The 25615-nt window shown below is 48.4% G+C and overlaps 1 protein-coding gene across 1 annotated transcript; it reads left to right on the top strand.

Annotated features, from left to right (window-relative positions):
• The first annotated feature begins 24771 nt into the window (after window positions 1-24771).
• LOC126504069 (60S ribosomal protein L31-like) lies at window positions 24772-25215 on the top strand. Its single transcript, XM_050146108.1, has one exon. The coding sequence runs from the start codon at window positions 24807-24809 to the stop codon at window positions 25182-25184; it is 378 nt and encodes a 125-aa protein (XP_050002065.1). The 5' UTR covers window positions 24772-24806; the 3' UTR covers window positions 25185-25215.
• Window positions 25216-25615: the final 400 nt, after the last annotated feature.

The following is a 25615-nucleotide window of genomic DNA, read 5'->3' as shown; positions in this document are numbered from 1 at the left end:
TCTCCTAGGTGATCCTAGATCCTGTCATTGATAACCAATATAAATCACCACAGAGTGAATGGAGGAGAGAGATGAAGGAATAGGGGTGATGTCAGGGCAGCAACAGCCCATTCAGGAAGCCAGAGCACAGGAAAAGGGAGCCTTCCTTCCACCATTGCTTTCAGAAGACACTTCCTGTGCCCAGCCCACCCTGAACCATCATTCCAGTGAGCCATCTCATCAGGATTTCCAATCCCTGCCTGAGAAGCAGCCCCTGGGGCTGGTTATGGTGATTCATGACACAATATAATACATGGATTCATCTAAAGCGAAACCCCGTGAGATGCATCTGGCACAGAGGCTTAAGCAACCATTGCTGTTGAGCTATTGTCCTGAGACCTATTCCTGGGACTCTCACTTTTGTATTTCCAGGAATCTGTTCCCATCCGAGGCTGAGACGAAGCTGATTTCCAAAATATGTCATGACTTAAGCAAGTCATCTCTTGCCTCTAGAATTTTTGAAAGACACATTGGCTTTTTTATGATTAGAAAAAGATGGTTTCTGTGTATATTAGTCTTTTCCACCTTCTCTCCTATCCACTCCCAAACTCGACGATTCCGGACAAGGCTATGGCAGCTCAGATCTGTGGGTGGAGCTCTGACCTACCCTCAGCAAGTGACTCTGTTGGCCTCACACAGACTCACTCAGCTCCAGGGCTGGTCTGCAGGAAGCTAATGAGTTTGAAGGGTCGTATCCTGGGTCTGATATTTGGAAACCACCGCTGTATGGTTGCTTGCCACACAAGCAGCTAGGGCTGGTTTCCAGCATAGTAGTCAGGGCTGTTGCAGTCACAGGAACAGCACGAGCGGGTAAGGCCAGTGCGCAAGCTTTTTTCCAGCCCCCAGCTTCTTCAGGTTTGCCAATATCCAAAGCAAGACATCATGCCATTTTTTTTTTTTTGAGACAGGATATCAGTATGAAGCTGGATGGTCTTGTCACTCACAATTTTTCTGTCTCCATTTGAGTTCTGGGATGCCAGGTATACATTAACCAAGGAGAAAAAGGAGAAAAACAAATATTCGTACTTGATGGGAAGGGCTAAAAGTCACACAGAGAAGGTGATTTTGCAGGGACGGAGGAAACACAACTACTATTTTTTGTTTGTTTGTTTGAGACAGGGTCTCTTTGTGAAGCCCTGGTTGTCCTGGAACTCCCACTAGACAAGGTTGGTTTTGAACTCACAGAGATCTGTTGTAGAACATTATTTTAAGATGTGTTACACTTGTTTATGCTGTGGAGCAGTTGTTTAAAGCTATAAAGATGTGTTGCATTCTTTTATGTAGTGTTTGTTTAACTCTGTGAAGCTGTGTTATTTTGCCTGTCTAAAGCACTTGATTGGTCTAATAAAGAGCTGAGTGACCAATAGCTGGGCAGGAGAAAGGATCAGCACGGCTGCTAGGCAGAGAGAATAAATAGAAGGAGAAAAAGAAGGAGCAAGAAAGATCAAGGAGCAAGGGAGATGAAGGAGTGAGAAAAGAAGGGGCCAGCCACATAGCCACACAGCCAGCCATGGAGTAAGAGTGAAAGTCAGATTACAGAAGTAAGAAAAGGAAAAAGGCCAGAAACAAAAGATAGATGGAATGATTTAAGAAAAACTGGCTAGAAAGAAGCCAAGCTAAGGCTGGAGAATTATAAGAAAGAATAAGCCTTCATGTGATTTGTTTGGGAGCTGGGTGGTGGACCTCCCAAACAATGACAGAGATCTGCATGCCTCTGCCTCCTGAGTTCTGGGATTAAAAGCCTGTACCACACCACCGTCCTGCCACAGCCACTATTTTTGCTAAAAGTCACACATACTGTTTTTGTTGTTCCTCTATGTGAGCTTGCTTACTGAATCTTACTGCTAGAGATTCAAGCTCTGTTCCCTCATATGACTCTGGATATAACTTTAATTTTCTGTTATTTCACACACACACACACACACACACACACACACACACACACCGTTGAATATTGGAGAGCAAACCTGAGGAAGAGGCAAATACTCTAACATTTAGCTCCCTCCCTGGGCCCTGATGCTTTTGAACCAGGTTTGGAGGGGATGGTGAAACCCAACTCATCCAACACTCTAAGTAAAGAGGTCTTTTCAGCTGGGATCATCTTGTTTCCTTTTGCTTCTCTTTGACAGAACACAAATGAGACTTTATGCACATGGCCAGCCTTCAAAATCTAGAAAACACTGCTCCTAAGGTTTGTTTTGTTTGTTTGTTTCTTCTCTGGTTTAGATATTCAAATATTCTCTGTTTCCATTTTCTATGATTTATAGTCCCTGGCCTGATCATGCCCTCCAGATGCACAGCTTTGTACCAGCCCTTTCAGAGGCCATACTGACAGCTATGCCAGTTGGCTCCCTCTCTGTGCTCCCCTGAATCTCTCACCCCTGTATGCTTTCATCCGTGCTCCCCCAAATCTCGTAGCCCAGTATGATGATTCCAAGGCACTGTGAACCCTTCAAAAGCATCATTCGGTACAAATCAAATGTTCGTGTTGGTGTGAAATGAGATACACTGGAATCTGGCCAGACAGGAGCTCATGAAGCAAGCCCCCCCCACACACACACACCTGTCATATCCATAGACTTTTGAAATGCGCCTTTTACATCAAATTTTTTTTAAACTTAATTCAAATTTAATCAATATAGAACAGTATATTCCCCTTTGGTAAATATTTTAATTTTTCCATGTAAATATATGTTATAGGCCACAGTTTCTTAAACTATATATCCAAACTCCATTTAGGGTCATGTAACTGGATGTGGGAAAAATTCATGCCTTCTTGGTGGGAAGAGCTAAAATTGTTTTCAATATACATCAACCAAAAATGAATCTGGTATTAAACACATAATGGGGCGAAGGTATTTCTGGCAGTGTCCATCAGTGTTGCATGTGGCCTCTCACTCCAGCCTAGGTTCTGAATATAATCTTTGCATTGCGCATGTCCTCAGGCCACTTCTAGCCGATCAGTGCGGTCCCACACACCTCCGTACAGATTCAAGACGATGATGTGTTAAGAATCGCAGTGTTTTTTACCGTGCACACAGGTTTTTCTGCTCTTACAGAGACATAATGGTCTAATTATAAAACACACTCTCGAGATTCTCTCACCATCCTTCCTCAGCATGTATCAAATTAGCCCACGTCTGGATTGGATTATGAGAGAATGTTGATCTTAAAACTTGATGCCTGAGTTGCTGACACAAGTTTTATTTTTAAAACAATGTCCAATGAATTTTAGTTTGGGGATTTGGGCCAGAAATTCCAAAATATCCCCAAACATATCTCTGCCATTTTATGGTCCGAAATTACACAAGGTGGTGTTCTTAGCACTGACAATTACACAATGGAAACATCAGTGAACTCCGAAACACATCGCAGACTCTCTTTATCCTGCAGTATAAAACATTCAGTTCAATAGAAACGCGTAAACACATCCCTCTCATGACTAAGTAGATCTTCTTTTCTCTTTAATAAGTGGTAAGATTATAAGTATACCAAAGAGTCTTTGTAAAATTTGTATTTTTCTTTTTTTCAGAAATAATTTTTTATTGATTTTATTGAGCTATACATTTTTCTCTGCTCTCCTCCCTGCCTCTCCCCTCCCCTTCAACCCTCTCCTGTGGTCCCCATGCTCCCAATTTACTCAGGAGATCTTGTCTTTTTCTATTTCCCATGTAGATAAGATTTATGTATGTCTCTCTTAGGGTCCTCATTGTTGTCTAGGTTCTCTGGGATTGTGAATTGTAGACTGGTTTTGCTTTATGTCTAAAAGCCACTTATGAGTGAGCACATAATGATATTTGTCTTTCTGGGTCTGGGTTACCTCACTCAATATGATGTTTTCTAGATCCATCCATTTGCCTGTAAATTTCAAGATGTCTTTTTTTTTTTTTTTTTTTTTTTTTTTTTTTTTTTGCTGTGTAGTACTCCATTGTGTAAATGTACCACATTTTTCTTTTTTCTTTTTTTGGATTTTCAAGACAGGGTTTTCCCGTAGCTTTTTTTTTTGGTTCCTGTCCTGGAACTAGCTCTTGTAGACCAGGCTGGCCTCGAACTCACAGAGATCGGCCTGCCTCTGCCTCTCGAGTGCTGGGATTAAAGGCGTGTGCCACCACTGGCCGGCTGTACCACATTTTTCTTAACCATTCTTCGGTCGAGAGGCATTTAGGTTGTTTCCAGGTTCTGGCTATGACAAGCAATGCTGCTGTGAACATAGTTGAGCACATGTCCTTGTGGCATGATTGAGCATCCTTTGGATATATACCCTAAATGGTATTGCTGGGTCTTGAGGAAGGTTGTTTCCTATTTTCTGAGAAATCACCATACTGATGTCCAAAGGGGTTGTACCAATTTGCACTCCCACCAGCAATGCAGGAGTGTTCCCTTCCCCCCCACAACCTCTCTCGTATAAGTTGTCATCATTATTTTTGATTTTGGCCTTTCTCACAGGTGTAAGATGAAATCTCAGAGTTGTTTTGATTTGCATTTCTCTGATGGCTAAGGATGTTGAGCATTTCCTTAAGCATCTTTCAGCCAGTAAAATCCATTTCTTTATGATTTATTTTCAATAAAGGTCTAGTTTGCATACCTAGTTTATTACAAAACCAAGATCATGCAAAAAGATCATTAATGATGAGTGGAAATTATATATTTGCTCTGTTATATACAGCAAAGCTACTAAGTTTCATACATTTATTTACTACTACCTGCACTAAGGTCACCAAGGTATTGAACATTTTCAATACTCCAGCAGGATCTCTCATCCTCCTCTTCACGACTACCTGTCCATCCACTTAGGCAATGGTTCTGACCCAGATTGCTTTTCCCGGTTTTATAATGTTATATAAATGGAATCTTGCATACATTCTTTATATAGTTCCCATCGTTTTTTTTTGGGGGGGGCTGTTTGTTTGCTTGCTTTTTGTTTTGTTTTAAGGTTTGTCCATGTTAGCATGTGAACTGGTAGCTCATTCCTTTATAGTGCTGTGTAAATTTCCATCTTATAAAGAGAAACAATTTGTTTAGTCATTTTTCTTGTTGGCAAATGTTTAGAAATGCAGATTAAAATCACAATGCAATTCCTCTCCCTACTCACCAGAAGAGCTGAAACGAAACAAGTTGACTATACTAAGTGTTGGCAAGGCTGGAGCAACTGGGGCTCTCATTAGCTGGGTGTGGGTGTGTGCAATGGAGCAATCACTGATTGGCAGCCTCGACTCGCAATGAACATACACAATCCTTTGGACTCAGCGATTCCATCTCTACCCAAGAGAAAGGCAGTTTATGTCAGTCAAAGGACATATGCCAGAACGTTCTTGGCAGCTTTATTGATAACTCCACCGCTGTGTGAACAAGTCTCCATTGTGTGACTGTTTCAGTCTTTCGCGGAGTCGTGTCAGCCCTAAATGAGGTGGAGGCAGAGTGTCCTCGTGCACACGCCTCGCGTGAACTCACGATCGTTTCCCTAGTGTCAATTCCGAGAAGCGACTGACTCCCGTGTCCCAGGTTACAGGTTTCACTACACACGGCTAAGCTGCCGCCAGACGGCTGACATCGCCTCCTCTCCGGCTTCTCACCTGTGCCTGGAGCAGGGAGCTTTTCTAAACCCCCAAGTCACCCTGTTTAAACGTGTCCTGTCCCCTCCCTGGAACCCAGACAGCCCAGGCTTTCCTAGATAGCAGTGAAAGGAAGGTATGGTGTCTACGCTGGACAGCACAGTGGCCACCGCTCTCGGGATCAGGCCACTGGGTAGGCAAGGCCGCTTCCCTTCTGCTGCTGACGCCAAGCTTATCGGAGCAGCCATGAGCAGAGCAGCTGTGTGCTGGTGCTGGCAGCTTCTGTCTCTACGGTGTCCCCACAAGCCAGGCACAGGAAGTATGACCGAGGCATGCAAGTGAGCAGCTGCAGTGGCTTGGAGGTGCTGATGCAGGCCTGACCAGAGGATGTGTTCGAGGGTTGGAGCATCAGCCAGCACTTCCTCTTCACAGGCTTTGGTTCTCTCAGTTGGTCACCCAGCCTCTTTCAGTTTTCCTTCCTCAGCGCCCAGAGCTTGTCCTCACGTCCCCGTGATGTTCAGGCAGGCAGTGGTGGGGTGGGGTAGGACCAGCCCAGTGTCCAAGGCTTTCCCTCCTCTCTGAAACGAGGGCAGGGGATGTGTGACATGGTGGTGGAAAAGGACTCCAAGAAGTCCTCTGTCCTAACAAGGGTTTCCCAATTTTACCAGTGGCATTGTATGTCCCCATTGTACCCCTGCCTTTGTGTTGGGTATTGCTCCACCCATGCTGGCGGCAGGCAGAGTGGCCAGAGGGAGGGAAGTCATGAGCAGGAAAGGGGAAGAAAGGAATCAGGAAGGCTGCCTCCCCAACTTCCCAGCCCAGCTGCCGTGGGGTGGGTCAGGCCATCTGTGTCAGCTCTTCTAGTACAGCCAGGCCTTTCTCCATGCCAGGGAAGACCCGAGACTCAGTATCTTCCAAGTTCTCTGCTCTCAAGTGTCTGACCCCTGCCATTAGCACACACACACACACACACAAATATGTTACACATATACACACACATACGTACATACAAACACACACATATACACACATACAAACACACACATATATACACACGTACAAACACACACATACACATACATGCACACACATACAAACACACATATAGACACACATTCACACATACAAATACACACACAAACACACACATACAAACACATAAACACACATACATACACACACATACACACACGCACACACATACAAACACACATATAGACACACATTCACACATACAAATACACACACAAACACACACATACAAACACATAAACACACATACATACACACACATACACACACGCACACATGCACACACACATGCATGTACACAGGGTGAGGGGAACAAACCTGGGCAATGGCTGGACAGTGAGCTGAGGCTGAGCACAGGGCAGACCTTGAGTAGAAGAACTCAGTTACTGATTGACCCAATAGTTGGAGAAAAAAAAATGAGTTGAAGTCAAGGCTGACAGTTCTGTGAGATGGGACAGATGACGGATTCCCGGAGCCCAGAATGCAAGGCGGAGCGGGAGAAAGAGGGGAGCATCCAAGGAGCAGACTATCCAGACTGCTGCTTGGCTCTGGTTCCTTGTCCCCCCACCCCCATCCACTCAGAGATCCTCTCCTTGACCAGCCTCATTCCCTTGGGTCAGGTGATGCCCTGGGTCAGAGCAGGGTGAGAGATGGGATGGGAGCCTGAGAGGATAACCTCCAGACAGCAGGGCCAGGAGCCCTCTCTGAGGAGGAGGACAGCGGTGAGCACCTAGGGTATGTACCTGGTCACCACAGCAGCTACTGCACCACCTGGCTCAGAGAGAAGGCCAGCTAAGAACCAATCTTCATCCTCACATGCAACCCAGCTAGGAAGGATCAGACCTTTGCTTGATGATGGAACACAGAGGCCCAGAGAACACAGCGGCTGGGCCTGAACCCTGGACAATGTCAGGGGTCTTGAACGTGGGCCACCTACTTGTGCCTGACCTCTGTTCACATTACCTGTGGCGCTGCGTAAACTGGCATTTCTACACAGAGAATCCACCGAGTCACGGAGTCTCAAAGGCCAGGCAAACCAAGCCTGCTCCTTGTTGCTCACCTGTATCCCACAGGTAAGTGACTGACCAACCTGGGGAATGTGACAGCAATTCTCAGCTTGAAAAAGGACAGAGAACTGGAGCAGCCGTCCCCAGTGTCCGTCCCCTCCAGGGCTTGCCGGAGTGCGTGGTGGACTTGAGGTGTCAGATGCCTTGGTGTCTGGATGGAAGGTCTATCTTTCCTTATCTGGGACTAGAGTTAAGCAAAGCCTCAGTCTCCCACAGGGATGTGGGGGAGGGCTAGGATCAAACCCACAAACAGCAAGAGGACGATTTAAGCACCCAGTGACCATTAAGAAAATGGCACCCTAAGTCAAGGCAAATAAACAAAGGAAGAAAAATATTCCTTCTCAGCGAACAAACATCAGAAAGGCACTTCAGGGTGGGCCTAGCCCTGGCCTCCCCACCACTATCCATGCTGACCCAGCTTCAGCTAGGCTTTCTTTCCCCCAGATCAGGCTGCCTGCTCCCTTCCCATGGCCTTTCTGGCCAACCATTCTCCCTCAGGCCACCAGTCACCAAGAGCTGTTTCCAGGGTGACGAAGAGAGCAGAGGAAGGCTGGGCCAGGGGGCTGAAGGCTCTGAAACACTGAACTAGGGCAGAGCTGGGGCAGCATCTCAATGAAGCTGCTGACAGATTCCAGGCCCCCAGCCAGCTGCAGTGCAAGACCTACAAGGGGGACCTTCGCCCCTCCCTGCTCCAAAGCAGCTGAGGCCCTGCAACTCGAGAGGCCTGCCACAGAGAAATCTGGAGCCTCCATTCAATGCCGGGCTATCCTTGCACTCTGCTAGGGGCCAGCAGCAGCCACAGAAGCCGCTGACTGTCTCCAGCCTGGAGGGAGCTGGCCATCTTGTATCTCCTCACTCCAATTCTGGCTGCTCACCCCAGTATGCCTTGGGTTCTGAGGTCCTCAGTTCTGCCTGCTCTTGAGAGTCGTCTGGGCTTTAAAAGCAGCCCTATTCTGGGCCTTGCCCTGACTCCTAACAGTCTGCAGTGGGCAGCCAAGGTAGGGTGGGGAGTCATGACTATTAGCTTCTAGAAGGAACCTCCTCTCCAGGAAAAGGCCTGAGATCAGCTTGGATAGGCTTCATTCACTAGCTCCTTGCTGAGTCACTGGATACATTGACGTATCAAAGGCCTTTCAAACAAAGAAAGAAACTCTTCTCCTGTGAAAACTGCTCAGGGGTGGGAAGGTACGCACATGAGCAATGCTATTCCTAGTTTATAACTGGAACTCTGAGCGGCGACAGAATTTTCGTTCCACCAACCTCACGGCCAATATCAGTGGGGACTCAGAGTTGGGGTTCTCTCCATATGTACCCCATCACACCCTGACTCAGAGACTGGAGCTTGGGGTCGGGGGCCTGCTGTGTACACGCTCTGCCAGCTAGCCTCTTGTTCTCCCTGAAGCCAACCCTGCTGTGGGCAGGCCTCTCCTGCTTCCTTCCCATCTAGGCTCCCATTACCTCAGTCCCCTAAGGCGTCCTGCTTTCCAGTTCCAAATCCTAAACCTGCACTGACAATCAAGGCCAGCACATGGCTTCCCTAGCATGAAGAAGTGGGTCGTTTCTTTCTGGCTGATGGAGGCTGGAAGACCAATAACTGCCTCCCAGGGGTCAGTGATTCATGCTTCCCAACAAAGACCCTCTCTCTTGGTGCCCATCTTGGTCTGAAAAGCTCTAATTTGAGGTCACAGTATCCCTGCATCTCCTAGAGCCAGTGACACCTGAGTCCTGGGGGACAGCCGGATGCGAAGCACCCCTGAGTTCCCAGAACCTTTACCAAGGAGTGTGGGAAAGTCTCATAGAGTATGTTCGCTTTTCTCTGGCTAAATCTAATTAAGATGAAACCGGAGCTTTCTGAGGAACATTCAATGTCATTGGGCATTTCTTAGAAAAACTAAATCTCTGCTATATTCCTCAGCCAGACCTGCCTACCTTATACCCTTTCTCTCTGGACTCTCGTTTCAGCAACAAAACCCACGCTTTGACATGAGGTGGATGGGAAGGCTTCTGTTTCCCAGTGACCTGAATAAGCCAGAATGGCCACCCCACCCCCACGGCAGAGTCTCCACTGCCACCTCACCTGACCATGCTTCCTTACAGTCCAAACAAAAGGCAGCCCCAGCAGTGGTCAGAACAGGAGGGGTGAGAGAGGAGACCTGTTCAGAAACGGGAGTGGACAAGGTAAGTCTCACAGGCAGAATTCGGTACTGCGAGAAGGATGATGGGAACCAGGCAAGGGTCATCCTATGTAATGGAAGGCCTGGGAGGCCCACATCCCAGAACCCAGAAAGGCTGACATCTCAGCTTGGCAGAGTAATTATGCACATGTTAGATAATTTTCATTTCACCATGCTGATAATTCTAGGATGTCTGACATTCTCTCCGTTTTCCAGATGATTTAACGGAGGCACAGAAACACTAGCTAGCTTGCTGAGAATTACACAGTGATTGATACCTGGGAGAGTTAGGACTTGAACTCAGGCAATCTGGCTCCAGGCACCCTTCACCACACCACTCTTGAGCACACAGAGGAGTCCAGGACTCCGCCACTGGATGTGCAGATGACCTTGGCTGCATACACGCAAAGTCAGTAGCTTGATGCATCACCTATGACCTCATGAATCCACATTGGGCAGACCCTGGAGAGAGGGGTTAGTTTCTGCTCTGCAAGATGGTGACTGTGGCTACTTATCTGCGGACAGGAGGAGCCATTTGCAAGACGGTTCACATGGTTAGCAAGTGAGGACTGACTGGGAGCACAGCCAGACCCGAGAGCTGGAGGCCTCTTCCTCTGCACAGGGGCCTCTGGGCCTCAGGGCGCCCATCCCTCCACCAGCTGGGGCTGATCACTTGGACTTCCTCTCAGCATGGTGTCTGCATGCCAAGGGGGAGCAATCCTACAAGACAGGAAGTGGAAGCTGACGGTTTCTAAAAGCAGACTCCCAATTCCAGCCATCTTAACCACGAGCTGAGGAGCGCGCTCACACAAGGCCTTCAGATTTCTATATAAAAGGTTTGTTTTGGCAAAGTTTTAAATTTATGGGGAACAACCACAAAGATGGCGTGGAGTGTTCCCACATTCTCTGCACCTGCTTCTCCCCTTAGTGTCTCCTCTCATTGGCAGAACCCATTTGCCACAGTCCATGAGCCAATACGGACACAACTTGATGATCTGTGTAGTATTATGTACAGTGTTTCTAAACTGTGAGTCCACTTCATTCAGCCACCTTAGTTTCATAAGCTAGCATCCTTTTCCTGTTCTGAGAGACCATCTCCATTTAGCCACCATGTTTCTTTAACTGTGACAGCCTCTCAGATGTCCCTTGTTTTGACAGTTTTCAGGAGCACTGGAGAACAATCTTCAGCTAGAACTTACCTCATGCCTTCCATGATGTTAAATGGGACTTCTGGGTAAGGAAAGGAAGACCACAGACACAAGCTATTCCTTTCATCACGGCACATCAAGGGTGATGCTAGTTTTGACAACTGGCTGAGGGAGACCATGTCTCTCTGCTAGGGTGAAGGTTTTCCTTCCTCTCTGAACACTGGGCTGATGGGAAGTCGTGTGCATAGTCATTTTTGAGTGTCCTCACCAACCATCTGCAATTCCTCTTCCCGAGAGTTTTCTATCTTTTCTCCAGTTGGTTTATTTAGTAGGCCCTTCCTTTGCACAAGCACTCACGCTCAGGTGTTCACGTTGTGGTTTGGGTAACAATCTAGTGCTGTTGCACTTACTCAGTTGTGCAAATAAGTTCAGCTTTGGCCAGTGGCTCTCTTTCAGATGACACCTTTGTTTGTTTGTTTTTGACACACTCCCGTTATTTATTTATCTGTAATTCCATAACATTTCTGGTTACTAGAAGATGCTTCAGGCTCATCTCATGCATTTCTTCAAACACTGACTTCTCCAGGAAGCCCTTCACTAGACAGGAAAATTGAAAGTCTTACGCCTCTGCTGACTGAGCTAGCCAGGTGTCCCGAGACTGACTCAGAATCCAAGATCTGGACACTTATGTGCCTATCACTACTGTCCTTTCTTCTAGATGATCCCAACCGACAGAGCTCGGAAGTGTGGTAGGCATACTAACTACTCAGACATGCACGAATCCATAGCTACTTCTATAGGTGTCCAGTTGGAGCTATGTTGAAGTAGCCCTGATCTCATAGTGTTATTAGAACTCTAATTCATTGTCCTAGGGATCAGGGTAGCCTGGGCTAACTCGACAGTAGCCTCTAACTTCCACAGTGAGCAACCTGGCACCTGCCATTCACCATCCATTACCCTTACTAGTCAGTTCCTGTACCACACACAGAGACTTTGGACTTGGTAATTCTTGCTCCTAGGGAAAGTTTTATCAGCTAGAGTGCAGTGCTTACGCATGGTTTCTTTTGCCCCTGGTTTTAACATATTTCATTCATTTCCAAGTTTTGAGGTCAGACACACTTCTACGCATGCATGTGCTTGCACGTGCGCGCGCGCATACACACACACACACACACACACACTCACTTCATTGAGGCAGTCTCATAAATGAATTTGCCATTCATTTAATTCTGATTTCTGTCGTGTTCTGTAAGCCATGCTGGCATATCTGACCACCTACATGATTTTTAAAACTTGCATAAAAATTCACTCCCTATGCTAAAGAATACTGTCTTTTTTTAAAATATACTTCTCTTTGTTTGAGTGCATTGAAGGAAGAGTATGTGCTTCTCATAGCTCAAGTGGGCAGGGTAGGAGCCAGTTCCACCATGTCGGTCCTGGGTTTGAACTCAGGTCATCAGGTGTAGGCATTATTTTCTGTCCTGACAACCAGCTCCCAAATAACCACACAGAGACTTATTTAAATAAAACACTCAGCTGGTAGCTTAGGCTTGTTACTAAGTAGATCTTACAACTTAAATTAACCACATTTCTTATCTATGTTCCATCTACCATGTGGCTCGGTACCTTTCCTCAGCACGACATCTTGCCTCTCCCCATGTCTCCTGGCAACTCTGCCCTTCTTCATCCCAGGGTTCTTTCCCTGTCTGCAAGTCCTGCCTAACCCCTTCTGTCTAGTTATTGGCCATTTGACTCTTTATTAAACCAATGAGAGCAACACATCTCCACAGTGTACAAAAAGATTATTCCACAACAATCATGCCTCATGACAAACATTTTGACCAGCTGAGCCATCTCTGGAGTCCAGTGATGTGGGTTTTGATAAAAGTTAACAAACATGAACAAATATCCATAAAGTGTTCAATATCCAACTCAAAGTAACTATATCATCCTCAGACAATCCCTAACCTTCCCCCTTTCCTCCCTTATGTTTAAACTTTTACTTCAAATCCCTTTTGTGCATGTATTCTCATGTGATCTTTAAAGCACTCTCAATTGTTGGAAAAAGCAAAGAGGTCTGAAGCAGAAAAATCCTTTTATATGGTCTCATTGGTTTAATAAAGAGTCAACCAGCCAATAGTGAGGCAAGAAGAGATTTTGCAGGAGACTCAGGCTGAGAGAATGTTGGGAAGAAGGAGGGCAGAGTTACCAGCCAGATTCAAAGCAAGGAGAATCTGCCGTCTGAAGACAGGTACTGCCACAGGGTAGAGTGTAGATAAGAAATATGGGTTAATTTAAGTTGTAAGAGCTAGTTAGTAGCAAGCCTAAGCTATCAGCCAAGCATTTATAATTAATAATATGTCTCTGTCTGGTTATTTGTGGAGCCAAAGGTCCTGAAGAAAAATACCACCTACAGAGGTCCACTCCAAAGATGAGACTATTCCTCAGGAGAGCAACAGGCTTGCTCTGGCCTCTTAGCTAGTAGAACTTAGACCAAACTTGCTACAACACCTGAGCTTTCATTCTGGATCTGACACATGTTCACTGAGTGGCTCTGAGTTAATCACTTCCCTTGGCTGGTCAGCTGGTTCTCATATAAATGAGAGACAAGGTGATTCATAAGGCCATGTTTATGTCTAGCTGATTATGTCTAGCATTTGGCATGAAGCTGATTTATCGCCAAGGAGATTTGATGGGGCTGACCAGTAGAGATGACTGGAGAAGCTGGGCCCAATCAGACTTCAGAGAAGCAGGTCTAAGCCAGGTCAATGGCAGGTCGCCCAGGAATCAGAGTTGATGCACTCAAGCGGGCAGCTCCTAAGCCTACGTCAAGTATGACAAATCCACAAAAATTTGACATCTCGTTCTGCACTGCAGTCTCAAACCTAATGGGCCATGACTTGCAACTTGTGAAAAGTAGAATGAAGAACAGCACACAGGAACTCGTGCGTACCATGTATCATTATCTATCTGTGCTCTGACATAGAGGCCAGAATGTAAAATGTGTAGGTCAAAAGAGACTGGAAGCTGCCGACCAGCAGAAACCTTTTGACATCCATATCTTATTCATACTGACCATAATTCCCATGTAGATAATTGTTTTGTTTTATATTATACCTAGTTTCTAGCCACTTTGCATGTAAACCAACTAACTAAGGCTGGGAGAGGTAGAATGGTGAATCCATGGTTTCCCCAACTGGTGGGGGAGGGACAGGGTTATGAAACTACTCATGGCAGCAGGAGTCTCCTGCCTTTGGTCCTATACGGAGCCAAAACACTTGCCTGGTTCACACAGGCCGCACCTCACAGCCAATGGGAGATGATCCAGTGCGGAAGTTGCCAAGGCCCCTGACCCAGGCTGACCTCACTGAGGCTAGGCAGGATGAGGGGCCACTCACACTCATGGGTACTTTAACCAGAGCCTGGCTCCTCTGGATTTGTCCATGAGAACAGCAATGAGCTGGAGAGAGAAAGAGAACAGTCACTGGCCTCTGCAGCGGCCCCAGATGGTACCCATACTACATAGAACCAATGCCTCCCTGCTAAGACGTCCTGTCTTCTGTCTCCCACCTTCTATTTTCTCTAGGTCTCCTGGAGGCCACATTTCGCTGCTTATTTCTGCCCCCTGCACCGAATACCCACAATCCTGGGTTGTTTGGCTCACAAACACACTAATCATTTGTCCCCAATTATCTGGGTATAAAAAAGCCCTTGATTTCCCCACACAGGAGGAACCTACTTCTCCCCGGGACACACAGACCACCAGTCCCTGCCTACAAGCCTTCCCCCAGCACTGTATCTGTTCATCCAAGGATGCCCGTGGCGGAACATCCGCAGAAGTAGGAAGAAGGACGGGGAAAACGAAGGGCAGGAATTTAACCACAGCTTAGGTTCTCTCATCAGACTCTTCCTGCTGCTGCCCAGTGGTGATCCAGGCACCGTTCAAGCACCACCAAGTGTCCCTGAAGAACCCTGTGGCAGTCCTGGTGGGAACCTGCCTGCAAGCCCGTTGGGTTCATCACCCTGGAAAGAGCCCCAGACATTTTGAGGCTTTCACTGAAATGCTACCAACCAGAAAAGCCAACCCTGACTACCTTCCTCAGCTTGGTCCCAGCAGCCCTTCTCATCTTTCCTGTGCTCTATCCCCCTCTAACAGCCTGTTCTCCCATGGCCCCCCAACTAGAATGCAGCACAGCAATCTTCATGCTCTTTGGGATGTTTCTCGCCCACTGAAAATCACCCCTGTACACATTTTTGGAGATTAAACGCTGTTGGGTGTGGTGGCGCAATCTTTGATCCCAGCACTCAGGAGGCAGAGGCAGGAGGATCTCTGAGCTTCGGGCCAGCCTTGTCTACATAGTGAGTTCCAGAACACAAAGAAACACTGTGTGTGTGTGTGTGTGTGTGTGTGTGTGTGTGTGTGTGTGTGTAATTTTTGGGTCCTAAAATTTCCAGAAGTAGCCAACCCACGACTTGCCCAGCACTCTTTGAGCATGCTCTCCCACTGAGTTCTAAACTAGTGTCCAGATTCAATGGTGGCTGCACTAGACTCAGGCAAGCATAGCCCAGGCATTCTCCTTGGCCAGCCCAACTGAGGCTGATTGGAGTTCCCTCAACGCTGGGAATTGAGGCACTCTGGCGACAAGACATTGAGCCTTCAGGGGCTCTCAGTCAACCCCTGTGCTCAAAAGCTGGTGTGTGTGTGTGTGTGTGTGTGTGTGTGTGTGTAGAGCTCAGCATGCATTGTTCATCTGCTTCTTACTATCTCAGAGTTGCCCCTCATTAGAGTGGGGGAGCCAGAGCTTCACCCAAGGCTATTCACGAGACAAAGCTGGGACCCCAGAATAATTAGCTTCCTCCCTCCTTCCCTCTTGCCTGCAGTTGGACTTATGCATGTTACCACTTCATTATCCCTAGCTCTCTGCAGAGCAGTCCCGATTCCCTCCATTTAGGAAGACCAAACTTCTGTGGTCCTCCGTAAGGCCAGAGGCCTGAGACCTGAAAGTCAACATGGTGGGGCTCCCAGAGTGGACCCTCAGATTGGAGAGGTTGATCCCGGCATGAGAAGAGTTCAGCGAACAGAAACATGAAGCCTCAGAATGAACAGCTGTAGATACGGACCGGGTCCAGAACCTCCTAAGAAAACGCCGACGATCAGGGAATGAGTCGAAGAGACCCATGGATGGAAACAGAAAATCAGAGCAAACAGGGGGTCTGCACACGGCCAGACAAGGACAGGCAGAGGTCGTAGGCAGAAGACACGGAGGCCCAGGGTGGCAGAAGACGCTGAATCGCCCTCTGTTCTCCATGCGGCACTGAGGGGCTTTCTTCGCGGCCGTGGGAAAGTGGTGGGCGAGCGCGCACCCCGACCGCCCTGTGGACGGTAATTAGCCGGATTAAGGCGGGAGCTGCGCGGGCCCCGGAGGGCCAGGCCCCAGGAACAAAAGGCCCCTTTGCCCGCTCAAACATGGGTCATGAGGTCACCAGGCAGGGTCCCCTAGAAACAGGGCAAGGGGTTGGACGCTGGCAGAATAGGTCTCTGTGCACCTGGTGGGAAGCGCACTGGCTGGGAACTCCTTAGGAGGGATTCAGATTTGGGGGTTGGGGGTAGAAGAGAAGAGAAGAGAAACACAGATATAGAGAACAGAGGGCAGGGCCCTAAACCTCTTTAGTGATAGTCATCGCGATGTCTGTGATTTGGCTAACAACTTTCCACAGAGTGCCCAAACCACAAAAGCCACCTCATTAAGGATCTCGGAAAGGCTGATGCCGTGCCAGACACCTGTAATCCCAGCGCTCCAGAACAGGAAGCAAGAGGACTGGGCATTCCAGACCAGCCTAGGTTACACAGGGAGACTCCGTTTCAACGTGATGCTGTCATACCCATGGGCTCAAAGGGGTACAAAGGGGTCTTGTGGAGAAGCGTCTCACAAATCACTGGCAAACAGTAGGCATCCAAGTATGTGGTGGGTGGGTAGGTGACCAGGTTGGCAGGAACTGGAAATGACAAAGATGCCCAGTGCCCTTGACTTACCTTCCTTGTCACCCTACATAGCCATGAAGCTTGAGCAATAGAGACTCCCAGCCTCTATGAGGTCTATTTCCTTCCAGGGCAAGGCTGTATGAGTATTGACTGTACTCTCCGGGGGTAGTGCAGGGACACCAGAGTCAGTAGATGAGGGGAAGCGGTGAGAAATGGGGCTAATTTTGATTCTATTCCCGTGGCCCAGGAGAGCGGTTCTCCCAAAGCTCCAAGTGTGCAGCCATGGGAGAGCAACCACCCCACCCCCACCCCACTCCACCCCACCCCACCTCCCGGGCAGGGGTCGTAAGAGAAAGAGCCCAGACTTTCCCCCACCACCAGATCTCTGGAACTCTATAGAGGAGCAACAGAGTTTGTGGGTGCTCACCCCTACAGCTGCCCACGAGTCTCTCACAGGAGATGGCATCCGGGACCGACACACCTGTCCACAACAGAAGGGAGGTGATGGCTATGGGAGAGGTGGGCAGGCGGCTATGGTGTGTGGCCCTGAGGGTTGTGAGGACTTGGGCCACATGGGCCAGACTGGCCAGGTCTGTGCTTTCTCAATGAAAGAAGAAATCTGGCCTTTCAGGTGCCATTTCCAAGCAGGAAGGGATGGTGTAGGCCACATCAACCTAGGCAAAGTCCAGTTCTGCTTCCTTCTACGTTCTGAGAATGCCCAGGGCCCTCCCCATAAATCTCTCTCACCCTTGTCAGTGAGGGAGAGTAGTGTGTTGAAATGGGTCCTGTTGGATGCCAAGCCCTGGACAGGATTCCTGTGTCTTGGCTGAGGTTATCCCAATGCACAGGACGCTGTACCTGCTCTTGGATCTGCAGGCCAGCCAGGGCTCAGGGAGACAGATTCCAGGCCAGCAGGATCTAGGTATAACTAGGCTCATAGTAGGGAGACAGAGATTCCGACTGACACCCAACTCAGCTAAGGAAGCTCGGTGAACCGTGGAATGAGTTCTTCCTTCAGGGAGAGCATCATTGGCTTGGCGGCAGGCTTATCCTCCTCCTACCCTTCCTCACACACCACCCTCCTCTCTCGTCCTCTGGCTCCTCTAGGCTATCTGAAATGATTTTTTAAAGGCAAGATGGCATTTTTCAGTGGGACCTGCCAAGGTATTCCACTGAGCAAACATGCCTCTTGCAACAGATTAAGGCAAGAGGCTTCCTGGGGCCTGGGGAGAGCAGAAGGCCATCTTGGAGTCGGGATATGAGAGAGGCAGGCAGGCAGGTAGACAGACAGAGAGAACAGGTAAGAGAAGAGACAGACAAGGGAGGCAGAGAGGGAACTGTGTCTGGAGGACACTTTCAAGGGGCTTGCACGGTGACAGTGATGACAGAGTGCCAAGTCAGGCTGCTGCCGCCACAGGACCAGCTCTATCTTCTTTTCAGACCTAAACGTCTCCCCTGGTAGCTGTTTCCTCTGGCTCAGTGGTTCTCAACCCTCCTAACGGTGTGACCCTTTAATATGGTTCCTTATGTTGTGGTGACCCCTCACCCCAACCACAAAATGATTTCCGTTGCTAATTTCTAACTGTAATTTTGCTACTGTTATGAATCATAATATAAATATCTTGTGTTTTCTGATGGTCTTAGTCGACCCCTTTGAAATGGTCATTTCACCCCCAAAAGGGTGGTGACTTTGGGGGTTGGACTTTGGGGCCTGAGAACTGATGCTCTAGCTAGAAAGGGGGACAGGCCTGGGTGGGAAGGAGCTCTCAGACTCCTGACCTGGCTGGGGGAGGGAGGGACGTGGACTTTGGACTAGTAGCTAAGAAATGATTGTGACCAAGATGTCAGAGCGCTCTCCCTTCTAGGAGCCTGGAGGCCAGGGAGAGGGCTTAGCTCTAGCTGGCCTCCTCCAGAGAGGAAGAAGTTCCCACCTCACACTCCCATACCCCTACACCTTCCCCCCCCCACCTTCCCCCATCCTCCCCATCCCCATCTCCCCTCAGGAAGGAGGAGGATTGGATAACTCAGCCTGAACTCTGTGAAGGAGTCTGTGACAGGCGCCACTGCAGCCGCAGCTGGTGTGGCCTTGGGGACTCCCCACCTCTCCAAGGCTTCCCTATTCCTCCCCTCTCTATAGCCCTGGACACTCTCCAAAACAGCCGGATCTCTAGACACGGTGAATGCTTGCTTTCTGTCCCCCCGTAACCCACTAAGGTGAGGACAGGACTTCTCCACAGAATGTTCTCCGGGAATGTGGTCAGGAGCTGCTTCTGCCCCTGATCGCATTTCTAAACTCCATTCCCAGCGAGGCCCGGAACTGGAACACATCAACAGGAGTCATCCCCCCTTTCCCTCCCCGCTCCCCTACTTTATTTTGCAAACAGACAGCAGGTAGCTCAAGTTCCCAGTCTGGAAGGTCCAGGCTGGAGCCTAGCCCTTTCCTCCTCCTGAAAGGAACAATTTTATTCCATGACTCATGAACCCTGAACCCTTACCCAAACCTCTAGCTTGAAGGAAAATCACTCAGAGTGACTCCTGTCCCCCGCTCCAACTTTCACTTCATCTTCTGGGTCACAGGTATGTTCATGAGCTTAGACATCTCAGGGGACAATGTGGACACCCAAGGAGGACCCCAGAGTGCACGGAAGGCAAACTAACTGAACTCCAGCAAAGCCCTTCAGGTCATCCCCCACAACGGAGACCGGGGGAAAAGGAGTACAGACTCCTAGCAGAGCTGCGAATGCCCTTCAGTTGGCAGAACTCTTGCCTAGCATGCATAAAGCCCTGTTTTCAGTTCCCGCTCTGGTTTAAACCGGATGCAGTGTGCTTGGCTTTCATTTTAGCACTCAGGGGGCAGAGGCAGGAGAATCAGAAGCTCAAGGCCATCTTCAACTACTAGCAAGTTCAAGGACAGCCTGGGCTACAGGAGACCCTGTCCAGCAGTGGACTGCAGAAATGACTCTTGGTTAAGAGTGTGTGCTCTTTCACCGGGCCAGAGTTCACTTTCCAGTACCCATGTAGTGTGTCTTCCAACTGCCTGTAACTCTAGCTCCACGGGATCTGACCTCCTCCTAGGACACTGCATTCATAAGCACAAGCTCCCTGCCAAAAGACTCACACATATATACACATAATAATCCCGGCACTTGGGAGGGAGAGGAAGAGGCAGGCAGAGTTCTGTGTGTTTGGGGCTAGCCTGGTCTACAAAGTGAGTTCCAGGACAGCTAGAGGGCTACATAGTGAGACATTATTTCAAAACTAACAAATCACACATGTAGTGCATGTCTCTTTAACCCCAGCACAGCCTCTAAACAGAGATAGGAGCAGAGACAGGAGAGTACCCATCATTTGCAGCTGGATAGCCTGGGGTAAGACAGCAGAATGTAACAAGAGAGACCCTGTCTCAAAGTAGGACCCACACATAATGTTGTCTTCTGACCCTCACAAATGCAGCACACTCTTGGAGGCACACACAGAGAGACAGAGACAGAGACAGAAAGACAGAGACAGAGAGAAGAGATGGTCACAGGGATTCAGTCCAGGACTGGCTACTCCCACGCTGACTCTGCCCAAATGTCAGTCATCTCTGGGCATATTAAAGGAAGTTTTATTTTGTGTCCATGTTGTTTTATATAATATTGGGAATTGAAACCAAGTTCTCGAACATGTCAAGCAAGCACACTGTCACTGATTTATATTCCCATAACCCTCTTCCTCACCCCCATTTTTTAAAATACTTTTTAGTTTGAGACAGGGTCTCACTTAAGTTACCCAGGCTGGTTTTCAAGTAACTCTATAGTTCAGATATGCCTTGAATTTGCAATCCTCCTGCCTCAACTTCCTGGGTAGCTAGGAGTACAGGTGCATGCCTCCAGGCCTGACTTATATTCATTTCTTGTCCATCTTCTGGCCACCCATATCCAAAGCCTTTGGGTCTTGCTGAAGAATTGGAGCACTGAGCTCCCCGCTCCCCGCCCCAGGGAGACTCTACAAGATGTGGCCCCAGAACAAGTATTTTGAGTAGAGTTGAACATGATTGTGGAAGCACTCTCGGGTCTCCTTCCCATGCTAAACCCTCCTAGCCGGGCGGACACCTGACAAAAACAAACAACAACAACAAAACCAACAACTCTCCCTGCCAGAAACCTCACTCTCCCAACTTTCTTCCCGTGGGCGAAGACCCTGCTCCTATAAATGGCCTTGTCAGGGAAGATTTCTCAGAGGATAAAGACAAGCTAGCTTATAGCAAAATTGCATTGGGGGCACTGGGTGAGGACACAGGCTGAACTTCCCAGACAAAGAACAAGGCTTAATCATATTGCCCAAGGGCTATGATCCAGCTCTGCCCAAAGCCTTGAAGAGACTGAGAAATAAGCCATTTGTTCTTCTCTGGCGTGGGAAGAGCCCTGGTTGGAGAGGCAGTCTGGTTAGAGTGTAAGTCCCTACTTAGGCCTCATCAGCTGTATGACCTTGAACACTGACTCCGTCTTCTCTAAGGCTCACCAGCCCTCATCCCCCACCCCCCCATACAACACACACAGGGAGCATTCCTCGGGCAGCTGCTGTGAAGACTAGCTGTAATAATGTAAGCGAAGCTCTAGGCTGCTTGTTGAATGTGTGGGTGGCTAAGTGAAAAAGCGTGGAAGGAGCCTGGGGCGATGGCTTGCCAGTTAAGAGTGCTCGATGTTTTTGCAGAGGACCCCAGTTTGGCTCCCAGCACCCACACGGCAGTTCGCTATAGTCCCAATAGAGACCCAGTGTCCTCTTCTGGCCTCCAAGGGCACCAGGTATGCATGTAAGACACAAACATGTGGGCACTCACACCTACCTCAAAATAAAAATTTAAAAAGCAGATGAATGGATGGGTGGGTGGGTGGCTGGATGAGGGGGTGGAGAGGGGGTGGATGGGTGGGGGTGAGAGTAGGGAGGTGGGAGGTTGGGGGACAGTCCATTTCACCTTTCTTGCAAGCAATCAGCATGTGTCTCTGAATCGATTCTCTGACATCTAGCAGACGTCCCAATTTGGGGTACACATCATGTCTCCTAGTTCTTTCCCTGTTGCTGTTGCCCCAATGTCCCTCTCTTAGCCACCATGCTGATGTCAAGGCATTCTTGTCTGGGACCAGGATTCCCCCGTGCAGAGTACACATCTATCAGAACACAGCAGCAAACTTCTGGCTGAGCTCAGGACACCTTTCCGGCCAGCATGGAGGCACAGGCCTGTCTCTGTATGGTGAAATGCAGATTTGGGGTCTTAGGATTCAGAGTCCAGGAAGAAAAAGATAGGAGACACTTAGCAGGTGGTCATTGCTAAGCATGAGAAAGCACTCCTAAAGGGGAGACCTCTCTGTCCTCAAGAACAGGTGGATTTGGAGTATCAGAGTTGGAAGAGAAGCATGAGAGGAGAGGACACCACCTATGCAAGGGCAGAAAGGGTGGAATGGAATGATTTTGGTTATTGGTTTCTGGTTTTCGAGACCGGGTTTCTCTGTGTAGCCCTGGCTGTTCTAGAACTCACTTTGTAGTCCAGGCTGGCCTGGCACTTGGAGATTTTCTAGATGAGAACTCAGAGACAGGGTCCAAGGTCCACGTCTGGTCTCTCACACTCCCTTCAAGTCTCTAACCGCAGTCTCGTTCTGATCCCCCTCTCCCCTTTCCTAGCAGACATTGATGAGCTTTAGGCTGAGTGGAAGGGGTTATTCACTGGGTCTCCAAAAATTCAGAGCATCATGGTGGGCTGTGCTTTTTGGCAGCTGTCAGTATTTATAAAGTTGTATAAACCATCACTAGTTAGAAAGGAAAAATGGAGAAACACAGACTTTGGACACCCCAGTCTGGACTCTACTAGAATCTGTGTTAAGGGTGAGATACTCCCAGACCCCAGACACAGGCAGTTTCTTTGGCCACAGATTCCCTAACTTCCTGCAGTCTGCAAGGGGCAGGGCTCTCCCCTCCTCTGCATTTTCCCCAGCTATTCCAAGCCACACAGCTCGCCGCCAGCCCGCCAGCCAGCGGGTCTTATTTCAATGGAATGTTGGCATCAAACTCGAGATCGGAAATGAACTCATTATCTGATTATTTTTATTTATGAAAATATAACTGCTCTGGGAGAGAGGCCTTTCTTGAAAAGTTTTCTGAGTGGATGAGTAATTCTCTCCCTTTCACCGACATACAGATATGCACACATCAAGAGCTTCAGCTGTTCAGAGTCTTCTTTGTACATGCACATGGATACTCCTACACACACACACACACACACACACACACACACACACACACACACACAGAGGTATAGGGGAGAAAACGCTGCATGCTCCAGCAAGAGGCTATCATCAGATGTACAGATATCATGTGGAGATGTGTTCTGGCACACAATAACCTCCTCTGAGGTCAAGGACTTTGTCTCATTTATCCACTGTGGAAACCCCAGTGGTACATAATAGGCAATTAGTAAATACTTGCAGAATGAATGAACAAATAGCTAAGTAATAGATGCTTATATACACAGAGACATTATTCAGACACGCACTTACAGACATGCACGCCCAGCCTCTTTCCCTTCCAGGAACAAAGCCAGAGGATCCCTAATTCCACAGCCCGGAGTCTTCACACCACTAACACAGCTGTTATGAATTTAGAATGAACCATCCGGAATCTTCCAGTAAAGATGTCCACTGTCAGTTGCTAGGAGGCCAAGGTAGTGCTTCCCCTGACCCACTAAACTTTCCCTACAACTTCAAAGTCAACACAGAGCCTCCCAACCTAAGACCAAATAGTCAGTCTTACCAAGAAAGCCTGGGGGGGGGGGGTACTAAAGGCAAACTATTTTTCCAGGAATGTTCTCGAGAGCTGCCCCCTCTTACCCATGTATGACTGGCTTACGAGCAGGTCTTGTTATGGGGTCTTAGGCAATATCAGCCCCACCCCACCGCCCCAGACTCAGGCTCACTCCCCTACTCATTCAGCTCACAGTTATGACCCAGGCTTTTCATGGCTTATGACTTTCTCTCTGGGTGCAGAAGGAGCCAGATGCAGAGCAGGAGGCCAGGCATAGGAGAGCAGCCTATAAAAGAGTTGCCTAGAGGCTAATCTGCAGGCAGAGCTCCCATCTAAACCAGGACAGCACCTCTGGCTATCCCTAAGTGCCTCCCCTATAAGGGTCAACCTGCTGTGACTAAGGTGACATCCCTGTCGGCCACATGACTTCGGACCGGTCATATGACTTCAGATAGGAGTCACATGACTTCAGACAGGTCAGCGGCTCTGGAGCTCCAGATGCCTTCATACCTTGGACAGTTTCATCTTTCTGTCTAGGGTGCTTCCCCATCCAAGACCCCACTGCTCTCTGACCCTCTTTCCATCCCAGAAATGATGAAAGAAGTCACAGCTCCTTCTAGCGCATCTCAAGCCCTGTCTCGTGGCCCCTTAAGAAGACGCAAGTGCTCTGGCCTTGCCACCCAGTTCTTCACCTCCAACAATGCGAAGTTGCTACCTGACCCACCAGAAGCTGTATCTGGTGGACACTGAGGACAGGGACAACTTGTTTTGCTAAAGCCATCTAGTCCCGAGCCAAGCCAGCAAGAAGGATTCTGTTCCTCGAATCCTGTACCCTAGAGAAACAAATGTGCATGTCCGGGAGTAGGTGTGGACACACATGTTTTTATCATGAGGCTCAAACCGGAGCAGCCCAAATACCTGTACACAGTGGGTGGTTAAGCCAACTGCAATGCTCTCATCTACTCGAACATGGTGATAAAACAACAAAATACGGCTGTCTGCTTAGAGCCTCCCTGTCGCCTGCATTTTTTTAGATGGCTCCCGCAAAGAAGGGTGGCGAGAAGAAGAAGGGCCGTTCTGCCATCAACAAGGTGGTGACCCGAGAATACACCATCAACATTCACAAGCGCATCCATGGCGTGGGCTTTAAGAAGCGTGCTCCTAGGGCACTCAAAGAAATCCGGAGATTTGCCATGAAGGAGATGGGGACTCCAGATGTGCGGATTGATACCAGGCTCAATAAAGCCGTCTGGGCCAAAGGAATAAGGAATGTTCCATATCGTATCCGGGTACGTTTGTCCAGAAAACGTAATGAGGATGAGGACTCACCAAACAAACTCTACACATTGGTAACTTCCGTGCCTGTTACCACATTAAAAAATCTACAGACAGTCAATGTGGATGAGAACTAACCTACTGAATCTCAAATAAAGTTGGAGAACAGCCAAAAAAAAAAAAAAAATACATCAGCGTGAGTCTCCAAGGCATTGTGTTGGATAAAATAAACCACACACAAAGCACCATCTGATACCATTTGTGTGAAGGTCAACAACCTATGATGGTAAAAGTCAGACTCTAGAGTGGTCTTCTCTGGAGAGGAGCACGGGGTGGGGGGTGGTCTTGAAACACGTGATGCCTTAGTCTGTGGTTACACGGGCAGAGACACGTGAATGACAACCGAGCCAGATGTGAAGTGATGTTCAATAAGCTCAATTGTGTGTAAATTATCATGAGGAATGGACCCAAGTCACAGAGGATCTGAGCAAACAGAAAGGAGTCAAGGGGAAGAAGAACAGGGAAGGGAAGAGAGCTAGAGAAGTAAGATCCGAAGCAGGTCAGCCTA

Source organism: Alexandromys fortis, unplaced genomic scaffold (assembly GCF_014885135.2).
Source record: "Alexandromys fortis isolate MF-2015 unplaced genomic scaffold, M_Fortis_MF-2015_v1.1 scaffold_42, whole genome shotgun sequence".
NCBI classification, from domain to species: Eukaryota; Metazoa; Chordata; class Mammalia; order Rodentia; family Cricetidae; genus Alexandromys; species Alexandromys fortis.
The sequence above is the reverse complement of the archived record's forward strand: the minus strand, read 5'-3'. Positions and strand labels throughout refer to the sequence as shown.